This window comes from Manis pentadactyla, chromosome 12 (genome assembly GCF_030020395.1).
Source record: "Manis pentadactyla isolate mManPen7 chromosome 12, mManPen7.hap1, whole genome shotgun sequence".
Lineage (NCBI taxonomy): Eukaryota > Metazoa > Chordata > Mammalia > Pholidota > Manidae > Manis > Manis pentadactyla.
In genome coordinates, this window is record NC_080030.1 from 73,306,695 (window position 1) to 73,326,773 (window position 20,079).

Here is a 20,079-nt window from a genome sequence, read left to right on the forward strand (position 1 = left end):
TGTTTTAATTTTATCATTGATCCATTGATTATTTAGGAGCATGTTGTTAATCCTCTATGTGTTTGTGAGACTTTTTGTTTTCTCTGTTCAATTTATTTCTAGTTTCATACCATTGTGATTTGAGAAGTTGGTTGGTACAATTTCAATCGTTTTGAATTTGCTGAGTCTCTTTTTGTGGCCTAGAATATGATCTATTCTGAATAGTATTTCATGTGCACTTGAGAAGAATGTGTATTGTGTTGCTTTTGGGTGGAGTGTTCTATAGATGTCTGTTAGGTATATCTCTTCTAATGTGTTGTTCAGTGTCTCTTTCTCCTTTTTAATTTTTTGACTGGTTGATCTGTCCTATGGAGTGAGAGATGTGTGGAAGTCTAAAATGAATGCATTGCGTTCTATTTCCCCCTTTAATTCTGATAGTAGTTGTGGCATGTATTTGAGTGTTCCTGCTTTTTTGCGTAAATATTAATAGTGGCTACATCCTTCCATTGGACTTACCCTTTTACCATTATATAACAGTCTTGGTCTCTTGTTAGTTTGTTTTGATGTCTATTTTATCTGATACAATCACTGCATCTCATGTTTTTTTCTCCCTATTCTTTGCATGAAATATGTTTCCATGCCTTCACTGTTAGACTGTGTATGTCTTTGGGTTTGAAGTGAGTCTCAATATTCTTTCATTCCTAGAGATACTTTTTTCTGTCTGTGCCTCAGCTTCTTTGTATTCTTGTTCTCTAATTTCTATTCCATTTACCATCTCCTACACCTCATCTAGTCTGCTTTTAAATCCTTCCACTCTGTTTTTCATTTCAGCTACTGTATTTTTTAAAGTGTCTATTTCCATCCTGATTTCATCCCTTAGCTGTTGAATATTTTACTGTACCTCCATTAGCATGCTTGACTTTTACTCTGAATTATTTTTCAGGAAGGTTGGTGATTTCATTTTCACTGAGCCCTCTTTCTGGTGTTTGGGGGATTTGGATTGGACAAGTTCTTTTGCCTCTTCATAATCCTGGAGCAATGGCTGTGGTCACAGGTGAGCAGTGTCTGTGCCTACCCTAAAGAGTGAGTTCTTTCCTGCTTCCCAGCCACAATACCTGCCACCACTCTCAGGGCCAGTGAGCCATGCACAGGTAGTAGTCTCTGCATTAATCCCCTAAGCTGTGGTAGATGGGGCTGCCCTTCAGCTGGCCTGGTGTGATGGCGGGGGCCGTAGGTTTTCACACAGGTGCCAGCAGGGGGGAAGGGGTGGCAGGCTGCTTGTTTGGTGGGGGACTATGGGCTGCATTACCAGCCAGGGAGATGGAGTGGTAAAGCTTCTGTAAGATCCGAACTTGCTGGGATGAATGTGCCAGGACAATTTTGTCCACCTGTTCCCTCTCCTGAATCCTTGCCCCTTTAGCAGCCCTCTCCCTGTTGGGAAGTCTTTAAAAGTGCCTGCCTTTTTTTGTCCTAGAACAGCTGGCTGTGGGAACCTGTTCACCACAATGGCTGGAATCTCCATCTCTGACTTTGGTTTTCAAACCCTCTAATCTCCAGAGCACTATATAATGTGGGTTTGTGTTCAAGGACTGGGTATTTAGCAGTCCTGGGTTTGAATTCCCTCCCAGCTCTGATTCTCTTCCTCCTACCAGTGAGATGGGGTGTGGGGAGTGCTTGATTCCTGCTGGGTCATGGCTTTATTACTTCACTCTTTTCCATGAGATCTTCTATTTTCCCAGATGTACACTGGCTGGTACAATCTCATTTCTGGTCACTCTTTTAAGACTAGTTGTATTTGCTGTACTTTCATATTGTATGTGGTTTGGGGAAGAAATTTCTGCCTCATTACTCATGCCACCATATTTTTTATCCTTCTAACTCTAAGGAAGGAAATAATAAGGGGAATTAGAATCACATGATGAGGAAAAGGAATTGCTGAGAGAGAATGTGCACTGCAATAAACCTAACAACAATTAATGAACTCTTGATAAAATTTGAGGAGCAATTATGCAGAACACAAATGTGAGAGAAATAACAATGTGGACAATTAGTACAATATCCTCAGCTGATCTATTTTCTTACTGCTGTCAGCCTGTCAAATTATCCTAACACTGGAAAATTCTCTGGATCTTATTCAACCCAGATGATGCTTGGTTTCCTATAAGATTCTCTCCAGGTAAAGATTGTCTAACTAAGAAAATCATGACAGATATCATGGAGAATGGACTTCATGCTCATCCTGACAGGCAGGCTGGAAGCACTGGTGGGTACCTTTCAGAGATCTTAGCAACATAGATTCAGGGAGAATCCTCAGGATGTTAATGCTGAAACTCATGTTTATGGATAAATTGGCCTTCCTCTTGTTCAGACAAAACCACGTTAATCCTTAATATGGTACAAAATGTTTACGGCAGAGTATTAAAGATTTTCAGTTCATCTCCCTTTGGACAATCTTGTCAAACTTTTCATTATGTTCAACAGTCATGTGATTTTTCCAGTCTCCAATGGTACCTGGGAGGAGATACAAACTAATTGCATCAGTGAAGTGCCTGGGTTGGGGGTGCTGGTGTGGGACCTTAGCATGGGGGGAAAGATGATTTTTCCAACTGTTATTTTTCTCTCCCCTCTATGTTTTCAGTTCCTCTCCCCAGTGGCCCTAACTTCACTATCTAACTTAATGGCAAACTATATAAAAATGTATCATTGTAATAATACTATAACTTGACATAATTAGTCCACCTTCTAAGCTGTCAGCCACCTGGAAAAAAGAAAATCACTGCAAATAAATTACTTTTTTTCCATGCTATGGTGGTTATTGTATTTTATAAAGTCTTATAAAAATAACATGTGAAATATCACTGAATTAGTATTTACTGGTAAGGACATGGATGCCCTGAGAGGTATTAAAATATAGCTGAAGGTCATAGAGTTTATATAGGCAGGGCTAGAATTATGCCATCTTTGCCAAATTTGGGTATGATGTACGCTCAAAGTGAACTTACTGACATACAGAATTGTGATGACAAATATCTGCTGAGTGAAGATGAGACAATAGAAGAAACACTGATTCTAAAAATACATTTAATGGAATAAAAATAAAATTCTTAGAAAAACTGAAACCTCAAAGAAAAACAGTGCAGGAGTGGTCATACCAATGCAAATGACATTCAAGAAGATAACTTCTTAATATTTTAAGATAATTTTTTAAGAGATGCATTTAAGAGATGAAGGGATACAAAAAAACTTCAAGAAAACAGAGTCAGTATTTATTGCTACTTGATAGAGAGACATCAAATACTATAATTAAGAATGAAATCTATATCTATAATTATGTATTACACAAGCTACTTATCCTCAATTAAAAGATCATAAAATATAATTTGGAATGATTGTATAAAATTAAAATAATTTAATATGTTCAAATGCTTTGTGTAATGATTTCATTCAATATAAAATCTTATAATTAGGACAGATACATGAGATATTAAATGAATTTGTTTAATATGAGATTCTGGATCGAAATAAGACATGTAATAATCACTCCTGATAATGAACTTGTGCTGATATTCACTCTGATGAATGATGATACTCAGAAAAATCTGCAGAAATACAAAAGCAGCCAGTGATGGTTAAAAGATCCATCATTAACTAAACATCAGAACAGTGGCCATGTTCATGAAGGGAAAGGTTCTTACACTAAATGAGCATACAGTTTGTGGCAGGCACTGCTAGGTATTGGTAGATGTCTAGGGGCCATGTAAGCACCTTGGGATTGTAGGTTACTCCTTTGAATTCTTCAGGAACAAAATAATGTATTTTCATGAAGAGCATGAAGTAGAAATCATGGAAAATCAACCATCTGGAGAAGGAATGGGCACAGGAGAGCTGCATTTTGGGAAACTGGCAAGAAGTCCAGAGTACATTGGTTCATTTGCACCTCAGACCAAAACAAACATTGCTGATCTTCACCTTTGCAAAGGAAACAGCCATGCTGCTTTTAGATTCTGCTCATTCATTTAGTACATATCCAAAATTTGTGAGTGGGACAGATTTCATGTTATCAAACATAGCTTGCCTTACAACAAAATCCGTGTCCTCCTCATTCAGAAGTTCCTTCTCCAGAAATCAGCACTTTCAATGTAGTACTCCTGAGACCCTGTGGTAAATCAGAGGCTGATACATCATGCAAATCATAACAAATAAGATGCATATAAATGTCACAACTAAAAAACATCATGGAACAAAAAATGTAGCTGCTTAGGCTGGTTATAAATTTGGGGTTAGAGAGTGAGAAGGGATTTTATTTTTCCTTCCTGGTGAATTAATCTTCCTCTATATGGAGTTTTTCTCCTCACATTTGTTTATTTCTGAAGTGCTCCGTAAGTGTGGGGAGAGGAAATCCTGGGACAAAATACCTCTAAAAACCATAATCAATCAAAGGGAGAAATAAAGTTTAAAACCCATTTATTGCTTGCAATCTGCAGTCCAGGGCTGTTTTTCTCCTCTGCTCTGTAGGAAGCAAGCCAGCAAGCAACCCAGCCCCTCCTTTTAAACTCTCAGGTTCAGACACACCCTTGGTTGTGTAGGTAATTACCTGTTGACATGGAGATGAACTTCTCTCCACCCTTGAGGATATGCAAATGCATTAAATCCAGGCGAGATATTCTGGAAATGTTACAATTTACCCATCCAAAAATATCACCTTACAATCTACTCATTCCCCTCCTTTGGCAATGGTCCCTGAGAGAGAAAACTGGAGCACTGGGACCAGACTAATGAAAACAATAGCAACAGCATAAAATCATGACAATCCTCAAGCCAGAGGATTCAGCGAGGTTCAATGTCTTATGCACATTAAGTCCCTAGCTCTTCCATTCCAGCAGGCAGTAGCTGAAGGTTCAGAGCAATCACCATGTGGCAGCTGCAGCCAGGGGTCACATTCAGGCCACAAGGACTGAAGGAGAAAATAACCTTAAGGGCAATAAGATACATATCTTGCCCATCATGTAGGACACATGCAAGAGAGTGGTTTTGTGACAAAACAGTGGCAGGAATGGATCTCATCCTAGTCTAACATACCAGACTTTCAAACCCCTCCCTGTGGAAATTACAGATGGATCAACATATAGAGTCACAGGAGGTACATGCATTGGCCATAAAGATAAAACAAAACTTCCCCACAAGATGCTCTTACCTCCTGGGTACACTACTGTGACCTTTGGGGGCCATTCAGCTGTTACTCCAGGAATACACATGAGGCCAGCTTCTAGGCCTTTCCCCCAAGATGCCAGAAGGGCCAGCCATCACTGCTCCATGTGTCAAAATGTCCAGAGCCAGGTCCATTCTACAGTGTCTCCAGGGCTTAATGCAGTAGGGGCTGGCTGCAGGATGTTGCTCTGCTGGCCATATCCTGGCTTCAATAGCTTTTTTTTTGTTTAGATGTACAATTGTATAGGAAAGGCAGCAAGGTGTGTGGGCATATCCACAGGGCTCAAAGCTCCTTTACGTGGCTTCTCATTCAAAGGCCACAGCACCGTCCATAGGAGAACTGACCAACCCTGTAGGCTATTGGTGTCTGACTTCAGGCCAGATTTTGACAAACTGTTGTACCTCTCTATCATGCCTGTCCCAGTAGGATTATATGGTACATGAAATTTCCACTTTATTCCTAATTGCTGCAACTATTGTTGTAATGCATGTCCATTAGAGTGGATGCTTTAATCACTTTTAATCACCTGCAGCTGGCCAGAGGCTGCAAAGAGATTCCAGGCCCCCCTTGGTGGTTTGCTGATATGCACAACATGCAGGAAAAGCAACCAAGAGTCCAGTAGCCATGTCCACACATGTCATGGCATACCAATATCCTTCTGAAATGGGCGGAGGCCCAATATAGTCTGTTTGCCACCTGACAAGGGTTATTGGCCCCCTTACTATTGTCCCATGTTCATGTGGGACTTGATGTAAGTCCCTCTTAGAGCACACAAGGCACTCCTTCTGAGGTCTGCTGACTGTTAGGCTGGAGGAAGGAAAAACAAGGACATACAAACAGAACAGAGAGATACCATAAAAGGAGAACAGACCAGACCCCAAGGTCCATGACTTATATGGAAAGGGGACAGCTCTTCCTGAATTCTATCCTTCTGATGTGCCAACTAAGACCCTCCTCCCTCTTGGAAGGAAAAAAGTTTCTAGTGACCTATTATGTCACCTTTAGCCAATCATACCTCTCCACGCCCCCTAGGATAGCTTGCCCTCTCTTCCCCCTCCTAGCCTCTTATAAGCCCCCACCTCCCTGATGGGTGTGACTTCCACAGCCTGTGTTTCAGACTGAGGAACATCACCTGGGAATTGCACTCAAATAAAGTGTCTGGCCCTTTGTTGCCTCTTGTCACCTGCTAATTTCAGTTAGAATTTATCTTACATTTGGTGCTGAAACCCAGGAAGGAGCATGAGCGCAGGGCCCCAACCGGCCACCGGTGGCCCTGCCCCCTCCTACCCTGACCCGGGACCTCAGCCTGCTCTCTGCTGTGTGGACTATTTTCTGGTGAGTCCCTCAGTTTCCCCCAGTCTGTTTCCCTTCCTAACTCCATTTCACCTGGTCCATTAGAAATTGTAGCTACATCCAGGTGGGGCATCTGGCCCCTGGGCATCCAGCCCATCCTCTGTGGGCATCTGGCCTGCCCCTGGCACTGCAGTAGGGGAGACATCCCTCACCCAGGCTCCCAGGACGTCTCCCCTAACTTGGCACACTTGGGACACTGGGCGCTTCTCTCAGCGGGATTAGTTGGGAAGTGGTGCAGACTGGGGAACCAGCCCTCAAAAGCAGAGGCTCAGACCCTGCTGCAGTGTCTCATTTCTAATTTGGCTACTCTATGTTTGTCCCGTGAAGTTCGCAAATGGAAGCTAGTCTTTCTTTGATCTGAGGCCGGGCCTCAGTATCCCTTGGACAATCAATCTCGCTGACCCCCTGAGGGAACTTCGATTTTGGCCTCCTCACTGACTTGATGGAGTGGAGAGTGGAGTGAAATCCCATATGTGCAGGCTTTTTGGACTTTGCACTCCCGCCCAGACCTTTATGTTAAGTGTTCAATGATTCAGGTTCTCCAGGCCCGATCTCCAGTTAAAGATTGTCAGCCTCTTACTCTGCCCAGTCCTTCTTCCTTTTCAGATCTGCCAGAACACCTCAGTAGCTCACCTCCCTCAGCTCGTGATCCCCTCCCCCTCTCTCCTCCATCATCTTTAAGTCCTTTGTCTTCACACATTTAAGATGTCACTGCCATCTTAAAGTCCTACATTCTCAACCACGCCGTTGTCCTGCTCTCCTCTTCCGGTGGCTGCACCACCCCCTCCCCCTCTCCTGCCTTCACCTCCCTCTTCCCTCACCAGAACATGGTCCTCCCGCCCTCTGGTTCCAGAAGCCACAGACAGGAAGCTGAAGAGAGGGAAGGCAATCGGATATCAGTGACTCAAGACTTTATATCAGTTTGTCTGTCTGTGTATATGTTTTTGTGTGAGAGGTGTTGCTGATGTAGTCATTGTGTCTCAGTTTGTATGTTTGTGTGTCTAGGTGTGTAGATGAAAAATATTTTCCTACCTCAGGATAGTATTAATAAAAATTGATTTAAGAAAAAGCGCTTGTGAAAGTTGGGCAGAAAATCTGATAAGAAATGTTAAACATTAATGCTAATTTAAGTTTGGCTGAGGCGGGCATGTCTTTGTAGTTATCAGCTGCCTAAGTTTACCTAAGGCCATTTAAGTTGATGTTATCTGCTAAATCTTTTAAGAATGAAATGCTTAAAGGCTTGGCTTTGTCTAATATTCAGTAAAAGTCTTGCAAATAATCTAGCATAGTTGTTATGAATAAGTGAACTAAATAAGTGTGGCAAGTGAACACCATAATAATTGTGTGTTACCTACCTACAGCCTGAGAATCTTTGTAGTAACCTAAAACCTTAAAGTTTTGCTAAGTTAAGAAGGTATACTTTGTGCTTAGTGAGAGATTGTGCTGTAAAGCTCATGGTTACAGAAATTATAAAATTTGTTCATAAATTTGTCAATCCAAAGAATGCTAGTGTAACAGTTTATAATAGCCTACTTCTCAGTGTTCACTAAAAATTAAAGTACCTAATGGTTTTAAGTTCTAATTAAAACTACTTAAAGTAATAAGGAAAACATTTCTGCATGCTAAAGAATGTGCCTTTTGATAAAAGAAAGTAATTGTTCTAAAGTACAGCGTTTTATTTAGAGGGAGAAATCTAAATGGTAAAGAAGGTTGTAGAAAGTTTGTAGAATTTAATATGGTCATGCTATATAAAATTAAAGCAAATGAGTCTCAGTATCAAGTACACAGCAAAATTAGAATCTTATTTTCAGTTAAAAAAGACAAAGTTGTCTTAACTGTTAGTCTGTTCTTAATATTGAAAGATTGCAATGAGTTATCTAATTGTTTAATCAAAACAGTTTCTCATGCTTAAAGTCTCAGTGAGTTGTCAGAGTATTTATGAAAATGAGATCTTAATATTAAAAGAACTAAAAGCTAAACTTTGTTAACAACTTGTAACATTCTTTCTTTGCCTTTGAAGTATTTTGTTGTCATTCCAGTTAAATAGGTAAGTATTGCTTCATGGCAACCTATAATCCTATTTAAGCAAGTACCAAAGAAACTTTCTTCTGACAACTTCCCAAAATCAAATTCAAAAAGGTACTTTTACCTCTAGTTAACTTCAGTATTTTCCAGAAGGCCCTAAAACATGTCAGAAGAACTTTTTCTCATTGGAGAAAATATTTAACTAATTTGGCTTATTTATCTGATATACATTTACCTTCTTAATTACCTGGAAAGCACTGTCAAAGAGGATGATGCTAAACTTTATTACCAAATGTTTTGTTACAGAAATATCCAAATTTCTTTATGTCAACTGTCTTATAGTAAGCTTTCATCAAAACTTTAACCATTTTCATTTGTAAGTCTTTCCTCATTTATAGTCACTGTTTAATTACTCCTAAACTAGTAAAGAACTAGATTTCAGCAGAACAGGTATTATTTACATAAGATTAAGTAAACTAAGGAAGATGATTTTATAGCTTTTTGTTTCAAATGTTGCTGATAAGGTGTTTTAAGCTTTTTCTCTTAAGCTGCCAACAGTTTAGTAAATGACTGCATTTATAAGCAGAATTGAAACTTTATCTTTCTCTCTACCTGATCCCCCTAGAATTTAAAAACTCTCAGTGACTATTTTTATATTTCATGGCAGTATTTTTATTTGCACAAGTTCAATAAGAATCTGCTTTCCTTGTAAGAAGACCAATTAAAAACTGGTATATTGCCAAGACTTTGACTGGAACATCATACCTGAAAGACACATGTGTAAACTCAGATATGAACAGACAGCTTTAAGGAACTAAGATTGACTTTATAAAGCCAACAAAGCCCCTTAGAAGAACTGGCCTAGTACCTTGCTTACAGAGTTCCCAGAAGCCTTACCAGGTGAGTAAAGAAGGTCACTTCCTGGAAGGTGCAGGAACCCCAAGATGTCTTGGAGACCTCAAGGAGAAAAATATTCACCCAAATCTGCAGGTACTGCAGGCAAAGCCTGATGGCAAGCCTGGCTTGGCTGTCTGGCCTCAAGAGGCCTTTAAAAGTTCAATCTAAAATTCCTCACAAAAAGTTCCAGCAAAGCACATTTAAAAAAGCCTATGTAATCAATTGCTCTTCTTGCTGCACTTATGCAAATAATCAAGCCAACTGTAAATTATTTTCTTAATCTGGCTACTTCTAACAAAAATGCGGTAATTTTAGAGAAAAGTATTGTTTCAATAATGCAGTCTTATCTATACTAAATCCTAATACTAGTCACTAAGATGTAAACTCGATCCAGAATTCCAGTCCCCCATAATAGCCTGGCTAATGCCCCTACTGGACCCCTTAATAACAGTTTGTGGTTTACTCTTAGTTGCCCCTTGTGTCCTCAGGTTCCTCCAACAGAGGCTAACCCAGATGACCTGGGTCACCACCAATCAGATGTTACTTCACCGTTACACACCTCTTCCCACTAAACACCCTCCTTCAGTCTAATACCAGCCTCAAACCTCCACGACACCCCTTGTCACCTGGAAGTAGCCAGATCGAGTCATCACCCATTATGACCAAAAGGCTGGAATGTTAGGCTGGAGGAAGGAAAAACAAGGACATACAAACAGAACAGAGAGATACCATAAAAGGAGAACAGAACAGACCCCAAGGTCCATTCCTTATATGGAAAGGGGACAGCTCTTCCTGAATTCCATCTTTCTGATGTGCCAACTAAGGCTGGGACGTCAGCCTCCTCTTTCTTGGAAGGAAAAAAGTTTCTAGTTGCCTATTATGTCACTTTTAGCCAATCATACCTCTCCACGCCCCCTAGGATAGCTTGCCCACTCCTCCCCCTCCTAGCCCCTTATAAGCCCCCACCTCCCTGACCGGGTGTGACTTCCCTGGCCTGTGTTTCAGATGGAGGAACATCACATGGGAATTGCACTCAAATAAACTGCCTGGCCCTTTGTGGGCTCTTGTAACCTGCTTATTTTGGTTAGAATTTATCTTACACTGACTTCTTCAAAGGCCCATGGCAAGCCCCACCCACAGAGAACAGCTCACACTGTCTTTTGCCCCACATGAATCAAATGCTGGAATAGCCATTGGGCCACATCAGAGGCAGGCTTTCATTCTAGCCAGTGCCCTGGGGATGCCAAAGGCAAATGGCCAGTCTCATAATATACAGTAACAGTCTTAGTCTGACCAGAGGCCCATAAGCCTTGCCATAACATTTTCCCCCAAAGGGGCCTGTTGAGACAGTGACCATGGGCTTAGACAGAATAGGGTGAGGGCCTCTGGAAAAAGCAAGGCAGGATATTTTCAGTCAGAGCCATCTAACTACATGCAAGGAAACCTCCTACCAAAACTCTGTGTTAAACATTAAGCTCTACGGTCATTCTTCAGTGAGATCAGTTAATAATCCCCAGATAAAGAAGAGTAGCACATGTTTTTATTATGCTAATCATTTGTAATCATGTGTAAGATTCATTTTAGCATGCTAAAAGGCCTAGGCCTATGTGCTGTCGCTCCTCCTTCAGATCTGATGAGGTGATTTTGCAAACTGGGCAAGTAATTTAGCATGCAGACCCAGCTGTAGACATAGTAAAAGGCAGGAAGGATTCCACCTTAAAGATAAGATTGCATTTTAACACCCAGGAAGTTTAACAAGTAAGATTCTTAACTTTTTAGCAAACAGACAACACCTCAGCCCACCTTGGGGACTGAGCAGGCAGCCTTTTGATATGTTCCCACACCAAGATACCAATATCCCAGAGAGAAATCAAGGCAGGAAATTCCTTATGTTAAGTTAATTTTTAATATTCAGGGACCATTTAACAAGTCCACACCCCTAAGCTTTTTTTCACATTCCCAAATATCCTCAACTGCCTATAAAACCCCTAGGCAACACACCACCACGGGCTCTCATGTCCCCTCCTGACTCACACCAGTAGCTCTGTCTGTCCTCTCACTGTATCTCTCAATAAAATTCTCCCTAGCTCTCCTACCTTGACTGTTTGCTAAGTTCATTCTTCAACTCTGCAAACAAGAACCCCAGCATCACAGTGACCAACCATCCACTTGGCATGGTACCATGTCGGTGCCACAGGGTCAAGCCCTGATAGATGGCCCAGCTGTCAGTGCAGACAACTATGGGGGAGTGTTCCTGCGTGATCATGAGTCATACTGCCTGCAACTCAACCCATTGGCTGCTCTTCCCCTCTCCAATCTCCATCCAAATTGTCTTAGTCTTAGGATGGAAAACCACAGACCTCTACTTCAGGGGCCGCTCATGACTGGAGCCATCTGTGTACCAAGCATCTTCAGGTATATGGGCTTTTCCCACCTAGTAAGGAGTCTTGGCTACCAAGGTCTGGAAAGCAAGTTCTTCCTGCTTTCCACTGGTAAAGGTGACTTGCCCCAATAAGCATAGGTGTTCTCCACTTAAGGGGATAGTAGAGAGAGCACTGTTCTGCTGTAAATATGCACCCCATTTGGCCAGGGTAGGTGTCTGTGCCATGCCACTCCATGGCCTTTGGGTGCAGTCTCATACCCACCCCATGATGGGATAGCTGGTTATTACCTTGGTTGGAGCTGTTCCAGCAGTGGGATCCGTAGCCAGCAAAGCATGGTACACAGCAGCAGTTGCTTTTCTATCAAGGTGTACTGGACCTCTGCTCCTTTCCATACTTGTGACCAGAATCCAATAGGTTGGCATGTCCTTTCAAGTTGCTGTCAAAGGCCCCATCCATGACTGTCTTTGGTTACAGCAACATCTAGTTCATAGGGCTTTGATGAGTCCATTATATTCAAGGCCTGTATGGCCTTGATTGCCCTCTAGGCAGCTGTAAAAGCATCTGCACATGTCTCATCCCAGTCCCACCTGATGCCCTTTCATACCAACAGGTATAAGGGCTTCAGAATGTGTGCCAAGCATGGTATAAACACTTTCCAGTAGTCCAAAAGATCCAAAATCTCTTGTAACACTGCCACAGTGGTAGGGGTGGGAAAAGCCTGGACCTTGTCTATAACTGCTTCAGGGACAACTTTAGTTTTACCCCACCAGACAACCCCCAAGAATGTCACATACAAACCAGTTCCCTGAACCTTGGTGCTGTGTACAACCCATCCTTTTTCCTATAGATGTTGCAACAGTCTAGGAACTTCCCCTTCTAAATCTGAAAGAGAATCAAATGTGAGCATAATGTCATCAATGTAGTGATACAACTGCACTGTTTGCAATTTCCTCCATGTGGTGAAGTCCTGGGCTTCAAGTCCATGAGAGATGGTGGGACTGTGGAGGTATCCCTGTGGAAGGACAGTGAATGTCCACTGCCAGCCTTCCCATGTGAAGGCAAACTGTTCCTGGCTTTTCTATGCTATGTCAATAGAGAAGAAAGCATTAGCAAGGTCTCCTACATAATGATACATTCCGAGTTCCTGGCTGAGGGTGTCCAGAATATCTGCAATATAGGGGACATCAACATGCAAAGGGGGTGTGACTTTATTCAATTCCCTGTAGTCTACAGTCATATGCCAGGAGCCTTCTGGCTTTCTCACTGACCGCACTGGGGAATTAAAAGGACTATGAGTGGGCTTTATGATGCCCACCCTCTCCAACTCCTGTGGAGTCTCTCCAATTTCCTTGTGCCACTCAGGCAATTTATACTGCTTAATATTTGTCACCTTCCAAGGTACAGGCAGAGCTACAGGTGGGTGCTTAACGTGTCCCCTCAGAACTTCCTTTACCACATGTACCCTCACTCTGAACTCACCCCCAAAACATATTCAGGGATGGGATAAATGTACACGGTGTACTCCTTCGGGGGTAAACACCTTATCCCCAATGAGATTTGGGATTTCTTCACTCTAATTGCCTTACCCCATAGCCATATATCAGAGCAGGGGTCCCAGAAAATCCCTCAGGGTTTCCATGAATCAAATAACACTCAGCTACCATGTCCACCAACACCAGGACATGTTGTACATGCACAGGGAAACAATGAATTGCTAATTCTACATGTGGCCTCTGGTCCCCACCATGTCCCCAAGGTGAGGACCTTGACTCCCCTTAGTTGAACCGTGATGCCCAATCATCCTCCTGTGGGGGTGAGGGCTCAGGTGAATCCTGAGTACTGTCTCCCATGAAGTTTTGCAGGGACACAGCCCGGGCATGAGGCCTTGACTCTAGTTTCTATGTCTGGGAACTCGGTGGCTGGAACTGCTGCTCTGGCTTTAATTGGTGCCACATTTCTAACAATATTCTGTTGGGCTGCCCATTGAGTTTTTCTTTCACTACCCTTGCCTTTATCAAATCAACACACATCTGGGTCCACAAGACCTTCACAGACCTTTTGAACTTCTCTTCTCAGTCATGGCCTGTACTTTCCTCCAGGCCCTTATTGTTTCAACCTCCCCCAGATCTGCTAAAGTACAAGTAGCCTCCCTTATGGGTTGCCCTAGGTGGGGGGCAAGAGTAGTCATTAGGGACCCAAAGAGAGATGTGGGAGCTGTATGCAGCACCAGGTTTCTCATTCCTATAGTGTACACCTCCTCATCAGGGCCCTGGGGGATCCATATTATAGATTATATTTCTCATACAACATTCTTGCAGTCCCTGTTGGAGCTCTGCATACATTTTCCAACTACTGGGAAAATATGGTAAATCACCCTGATTAGGCCAAACTGTCCTGATGGCAGCTGTCAGCCATTCCACGAGTGTCTGATTCCCTGAAGCATGATGGGCATTTTGCAAATGCTGCTGGAGGGAAGGGTGAGTTATTAGGGAAGCCATTCTACTCATCTCAGTAACCAATATAACAATATTTTCCACCCCCATATCCCAGAGATGTAAAAGCCATGTAGGCAGAGATTCCGATGGTCTCTGCCTATGCTGGATGCTCATGTCCACCAGCTCATTCTGGGTATAGGGTCAGAGCATGGAGTGCTCCACAACCTGGGGAGGAGGCTGCTTCTCCCCCTGAGGAGCCTGCAGTTGTTTCATTTTTATTTTCTTAATTAAAGCTGGGTGGGCCTTTTAAAGAGTAGAAAATTGTACCTCTGTCCATGGCCTGGGTAGCAGATCTGCCAATGGCCCTGCCTCCTCCTCTTCTCCCTTGGGTTCCTCCACCAATGGCTCCTCCTCCACCTTCTCCAGGGCTGAAGGCACTACTCTTTCCTCCCCCTCCCCCATGGCCTTCTGCTATGTGGCTTTCCCTGCTGTCTCCCCTCTTGCTGCTGCTAAGGAATCCTCTAGGAGCATGACCTGCCTTTTCATTAACTGTCTCTCTTCTTTAACAGCATCCAATGCTGAAGTGTGTCTCTTCCATCTAAGTCCCTCCATAATCCTTCTTTTTCCTGTATAACATTTTCCACTATCTGGATGAAAAGAGACCTTACAACGCCAGCTGCTACATGGCTCCCTAAGGTCTCCAAGAAGTCTTCCAACCCACTGAGGGCTAATTCTGCAGCTTCTAGTGTTTCTACCCTTCCCCAGTTTTGGGGAAGGCCTCACCCTTCTAGGATATACTTTTCCCTAGACCAATTCCCCACTAGGGGTTCCCAAGTTGGAAGCTCCATAGCTGGAGGGTAATAACAGGTGAAGTGGCACCCTTTGCTGCTGCATCCACTGGGGCATCCCTACCATCCACAGGAGCAGCCTTCCCAAATGTTGCACCCATTATGACAGATTTTGGGTTCAGAGGCACCCTGCCAACTGCTGCCAGATGTAAGTCCAAGGAGAAGAAATCCTGGGGCAAAATACTTCTAAAAACTGAAGTCGGTCAAAGGGAGAAATAAAGTTTAAAACCAGTTTATTGCTTACAAACTGCAGTCTAGGTTCATCTTTCTCCTCTGCTCCAGAAGAAGCAAGCATGTCAGTCACTCCCTTTAAACTTTCAGGTTCAGACACACCCTTGGTTGCCCAGGTAATTACCCACTGATATGGAGGTGAACTTCTCTCCACCCCTGAGAATATGCAAATGCACTAAAACCAGGCTAGATATTCTGGAAATGTTACAATTTTACCCACATGCTAACATTTCATGTCATCTGTATTCATCATGCAAACTTGGTGAGAGTAGGTACTATATTTCAGACAAAGTCCCAGGTGACAGGGGAAGTGTGAGAGAATCCAGACCTGAGTATGACCTTTTGAATTAGCCCGCCATCTCAGAGAGACCTAGGTGTCATCTTATCTAGGCTACAAGCATTCTCCAGAGGACACGTCAGCAAGCCACTGACCCGCCTTTCCCCTGACCCTTCTCCTCAGAGAGCCCACCAGAAGCCTGGCTATAAAAAGCCTCTTGACCTGTTAGAGATTCCTTTCCTTTGTTCTGCTGGCCAGGACAGACAGGTCCCTCTCAGGTTCCCCAATAAACCTGCTTGGACTGTGGAGTTTGTATATCCCCACCTTTTTAAAAAATCTATCACCTTTATCCCTTTCATGTAGTACTGAAATCCAGGAATAGGAAATGGAGAGCAGGGGCTCTTTTGTAGCCTAGGAAGCAGCTCATCCTGCGCTAAAGCCTAGGTCCTGAGAGCCTCCTGTGTCTCACCCCATTTCCCTTCCCTCCCTCACACAACACCCCGCTTGAGAACTCCAGTCCAGAGACTATCTTGCCAGACCTCAGTTTACACATCCACCACCAGCTATTAATCCAACACAATTCTTGGGAGGGTAAGATTTTGGCCTCTCATCAGCTTTCTCTTGGCGGCGATAGGACGTTGGTCCCAGTCCCCTTTCCTTTATCTTTCCCCTTCCTCTCTGTCCTCCAGTTGAGAACACCACAAGGGGACCTCCTGCACTCTGACTGCGGGGATGCCTCCTCTCAGTGTGCAGGACAACCAGCCCCAGGAGTGTCCAGTTTTGAAACCGGTCGCAGGGAGATGTCCTGGCAGCGTGCTTCTCAAACCCTGGCCATCCTTTCTCACCCTTCCACAATGGGCAATTCTCACTCAAAAACGTTGGGACACACTCACGCATAATCTTTCCCAATTGTGATTAAAAGGAGACATTAAACCAAAAAAATATTGGTCCTCTATTCTATTTCCATGTGGCCTCAATATAAACTCAGCAATGGGTCACACTGGCCAGCTGAGGGTAATTTCAAATTCCAAATCCCCTGAGATCTTAATAACTTTCTCCAGAGGACAGGCAAATGGTTAGAGGTTCCCTAAATCTAAACCTTCCCTTTCTGAAGCAACCTCCCCTTTGTTCTCTACTAAACTCTGACCTCACACTGAGAGCCCACCTCTCCAGCAGCCTCAGGAGGAACACAGCCTCAGGCCAAAACTGCTTTCTCAGTGCAGTAGGGGGGATTTCTCTTCATTTTTTTCTCACAGCTGCATGCCCAGCCCAGGCAACTTTCCTAACTAGTTTGTTAGTCTCCCAGGAACCTTAACTTCCTGTTGTCCCTGGACGAGGCTCCCAGATATCTGGGAGGCTTGCCAGGCCAAAACACTCCCTTATGCTTTTTGCATATTCTGTGCCTTTTGCTGACTCTAAGATCTCAGGTGAGAGCCAAACAATAAAACTCTAAAGATCTCCTCACATAACAAAAATCCCCTACCCATACCCTGACCACATCGTGCCTTTACCCACTTCTCTCCTCTGTTACCCTCCATCTTATCATCTTTCTCCTCCCCAAGAGCTTCAGCAAAATCCAAATCCCTTCCCTATTGTTGGCCTCACCTGAACACCCTTTACCCTCCTCCTTTACACCTGTGCTTCTGCCCCTTTTCCTCTAAACACTCCTCCTTATCCTCCTCTCAGATATTCACCAGCATGTGTACCTCTTCTAACCCAACCTCCTCTCCAAACCCCCCACCCCAGCCTCAAACATGCTCTCACACTCTCACTTCCCACCAAATACCTCCCCAGAATGCTTCTCAGCAGCAGGCACTGAAAGGCCGTTTGGCGTTCATGTCTCCTTTTCAATTTATGATCTGGAGCATATAGAACGAAAGATGGGTTCTTCTCAGAAAACCCTGATAAATCCAACTATGAGCGCCTCAGGGAAATTACCCAGGGGGCAGATGAAAACCCAGCCCTCTTTAAGAACCGCCTTTCAGAGGCCATGATCAAATACACAAACACCAGCCCTAACTCCCCTGAGGGCATTATTCTCCTACACCTCCACTTCATTTCCCAGTGTAACCCAGATATTCATAAAAAGCTCCAAAAATTAGAAAATGGAGCCCAAACACTCCAAAAAGAGATTGTAGACCTTGCCTTTAAAGTTTTCAACAACTGGGATAAGGAACAAAAAACTAAGAAAGAAAAACAGGCTAAAGCCAAATATCAGATTCTTGCCTCCCTAGATCAACCTCACACTGCCAAGCCTGCAAAAGATACCACCCCACACCCACCCAGCAACAGTTATTGCTGTGGCACTCAGGGCCGCTCGGCAAAAGCTTGCTCTAATCCCAGGCCTCTGACAAAGCCATGTCCAAACAGGGAACAGAGGGGTCACTGGAGAGTGAATTGCCCTCTAGGGGTCAACCCCTCCCTTGAGTTCTCAGCCCTCCAGGCAACCAGACACATCTAGAGAGGAAGTGGCAGCACTCACGGCCTTGTCTTCAGTGATGGATTGAAGCGGCCCAGATTCCATGGCCATCTCCATGAGGACACCAGCAGATCCCAGGGTGGTATTAATGGTGGTGGCAGGAAGTCAGGTTTCTTTCCTGGTTAACATGGGATCCAGCCTCTCTGCACTTATTGAATATTCATGACTTTTGCTCCCTCTATCTTCACTGTTATAATGAGAGGCTTAATAGAAACACCAGCCCAAACCCCTCCTTCATATTGTTCCTTAGACCATATTACTTTCCCTCACTCCTTTCTAGTAATCCCCCACTGACCCACCTCCATCTGGGAGGAGATATCCTCCACCACATGGGGGCAGGGCAGGCAATCTTGATTGTTATGCTCCCAGAGGGGAGCTGCTCTCCTGGGAGGGGACCAGAGCAGTAAATTTCTTATGTAAATTTTTCCGAATTTCCCAGAGGATTAATAAAAAACTCAATATCTCATTAAAGATGAGAGAGACCTCTTAACAAATCTACATCCCTAGCCCTTTGTCATGCTCCTGAAAAATCCTCAAAAGCAGAACCCCAACCTTTCAGCACACCTCCCTCTCTGAGGTTGCCTGCACTTTCTAAGTGCCTAAAATCTAAACTTGTATTGAGTCCTGTGAATTTGCCTTAATAATCATCAGGCTGGAGACCCTAAAACATAAGAAATGTGGGATACACTCCATTTTTAGCCAAACAGGGATGGAGAGAAGTGTGAGTTAAACCTCCATTTGCAAGCTGGGTCCTACCAAACTGCTACAATTGGGAGTTAGGTTACAGCCTAGAATAACTGTGGTCATTATGTCTCAATCTGTACATTTGTATGTCTAAATGCATAAGTGTAAGATACTTTTCTACCCCCAGATGGTACTGCTAAAAATTAATTGATTTAAAGACAAGTGCTTGAAAAAAAATTGGACATTCCAAAACTAACAGAAATTCTGATAAAAAATACGCAGCATTAATATTAATTTACATTGAACTAAAGCAGACTGGTCCTTACAAATATCACCTGCCTAAGTTTACCTAAAGTCATTTAAGTTGCTGTCATCTGTTAAATCTTAACAAAAAAAATGCTTAAAGAGAGGCTAGACTTTGTCTAATGTTTGGTGAAGGTTTTGTGAGTAATCTAGCATGGTTGTTAGGAATGAGTGAACTAAATAAGTGTAGTAAGTAAACTTCATTTTTTAAAAATTTTATTTGGGTATCATGAATCTAAAGTTACATGAAGGACATTATGTTTATTAGGCTCCCAGCTTCACCAAGTCACCTCTACATTCCCGTACACAGTCACTGTCCATCAACATAGTAAGATGCTGTAAAATCACTACTTATCTTCTCTGTGTTGCACAGCCCTACCCGTGCCCCCACCACCACACTATACATGCTAATTGTAATGCCCTCTTTCTTTTTTTCACACCCTTATCCCTCCCTTCCCACTTGTCCTCCCCAGTCCCTTTCCCTTTGGTAACTATTAGACCATTCTTGGGTTCTGTGCTTCTGCGGCTGTTTTGTTCCTTCAGTTTTCTTTTGTTCTTATACTCCACGTATGACTGAAATCATTTGGAACTTGTCTGTCTCCGCCTGGCTTATTTCACTGAGCATAATACCCTCTAGCTCCAACCATGTTTTGTGAAAGGTAGGATTTGTTTTTTTCTTATGGCTGAGTAATATTCCCTTGTGCATGTGTACCACCTCTTCTTTATCCATTCATCTACTGATGGACATTTAGGTTGCTTCCATATCTTGGCTATTGTAAATAGTGCAGTGATAAACATACGGTTGCATCTGTCTTTTTCAAACTGGAGTGCTGCATTCTTGGGGTAAATTCCTAGAAGTGGAATTCCTGGGTCAAATGGTATTTCTATTTTGAGCATTTTGAGGAACTTCCAAACTGCTTTCCACAATGTTTGAACTAATTTACATTCCCACCAGCAGTGTAGGAGGGTTCCCCT

General features: G+C 43.2%; 1 protein-coding gene across 1 annotated transcript in view; it reads right to left on the reverse strand.

The window, feature by feature from the left end:
- Positions 1-2,392: 2,392 nt before the first annotated feature.
- The window catches only part of LOC118916506 (amine sulfotransferase-like), an 84,916-nt gene continuing 67,229 nt past the window's right edge, over positions 2,393-20,079 (reverse strand). The window contains exon 7 of the mRNA XM_057489318.1: positions 2,393-2,490. Coding sequence (XP_057345301.1) covers positions 2,408-2,490 — 83 coding nt within the window. The 3' untranslated portion in view covers positions 2,393-2,407. The remainder of the gene's footprint in view (positions 2,491-20,079) is intronic.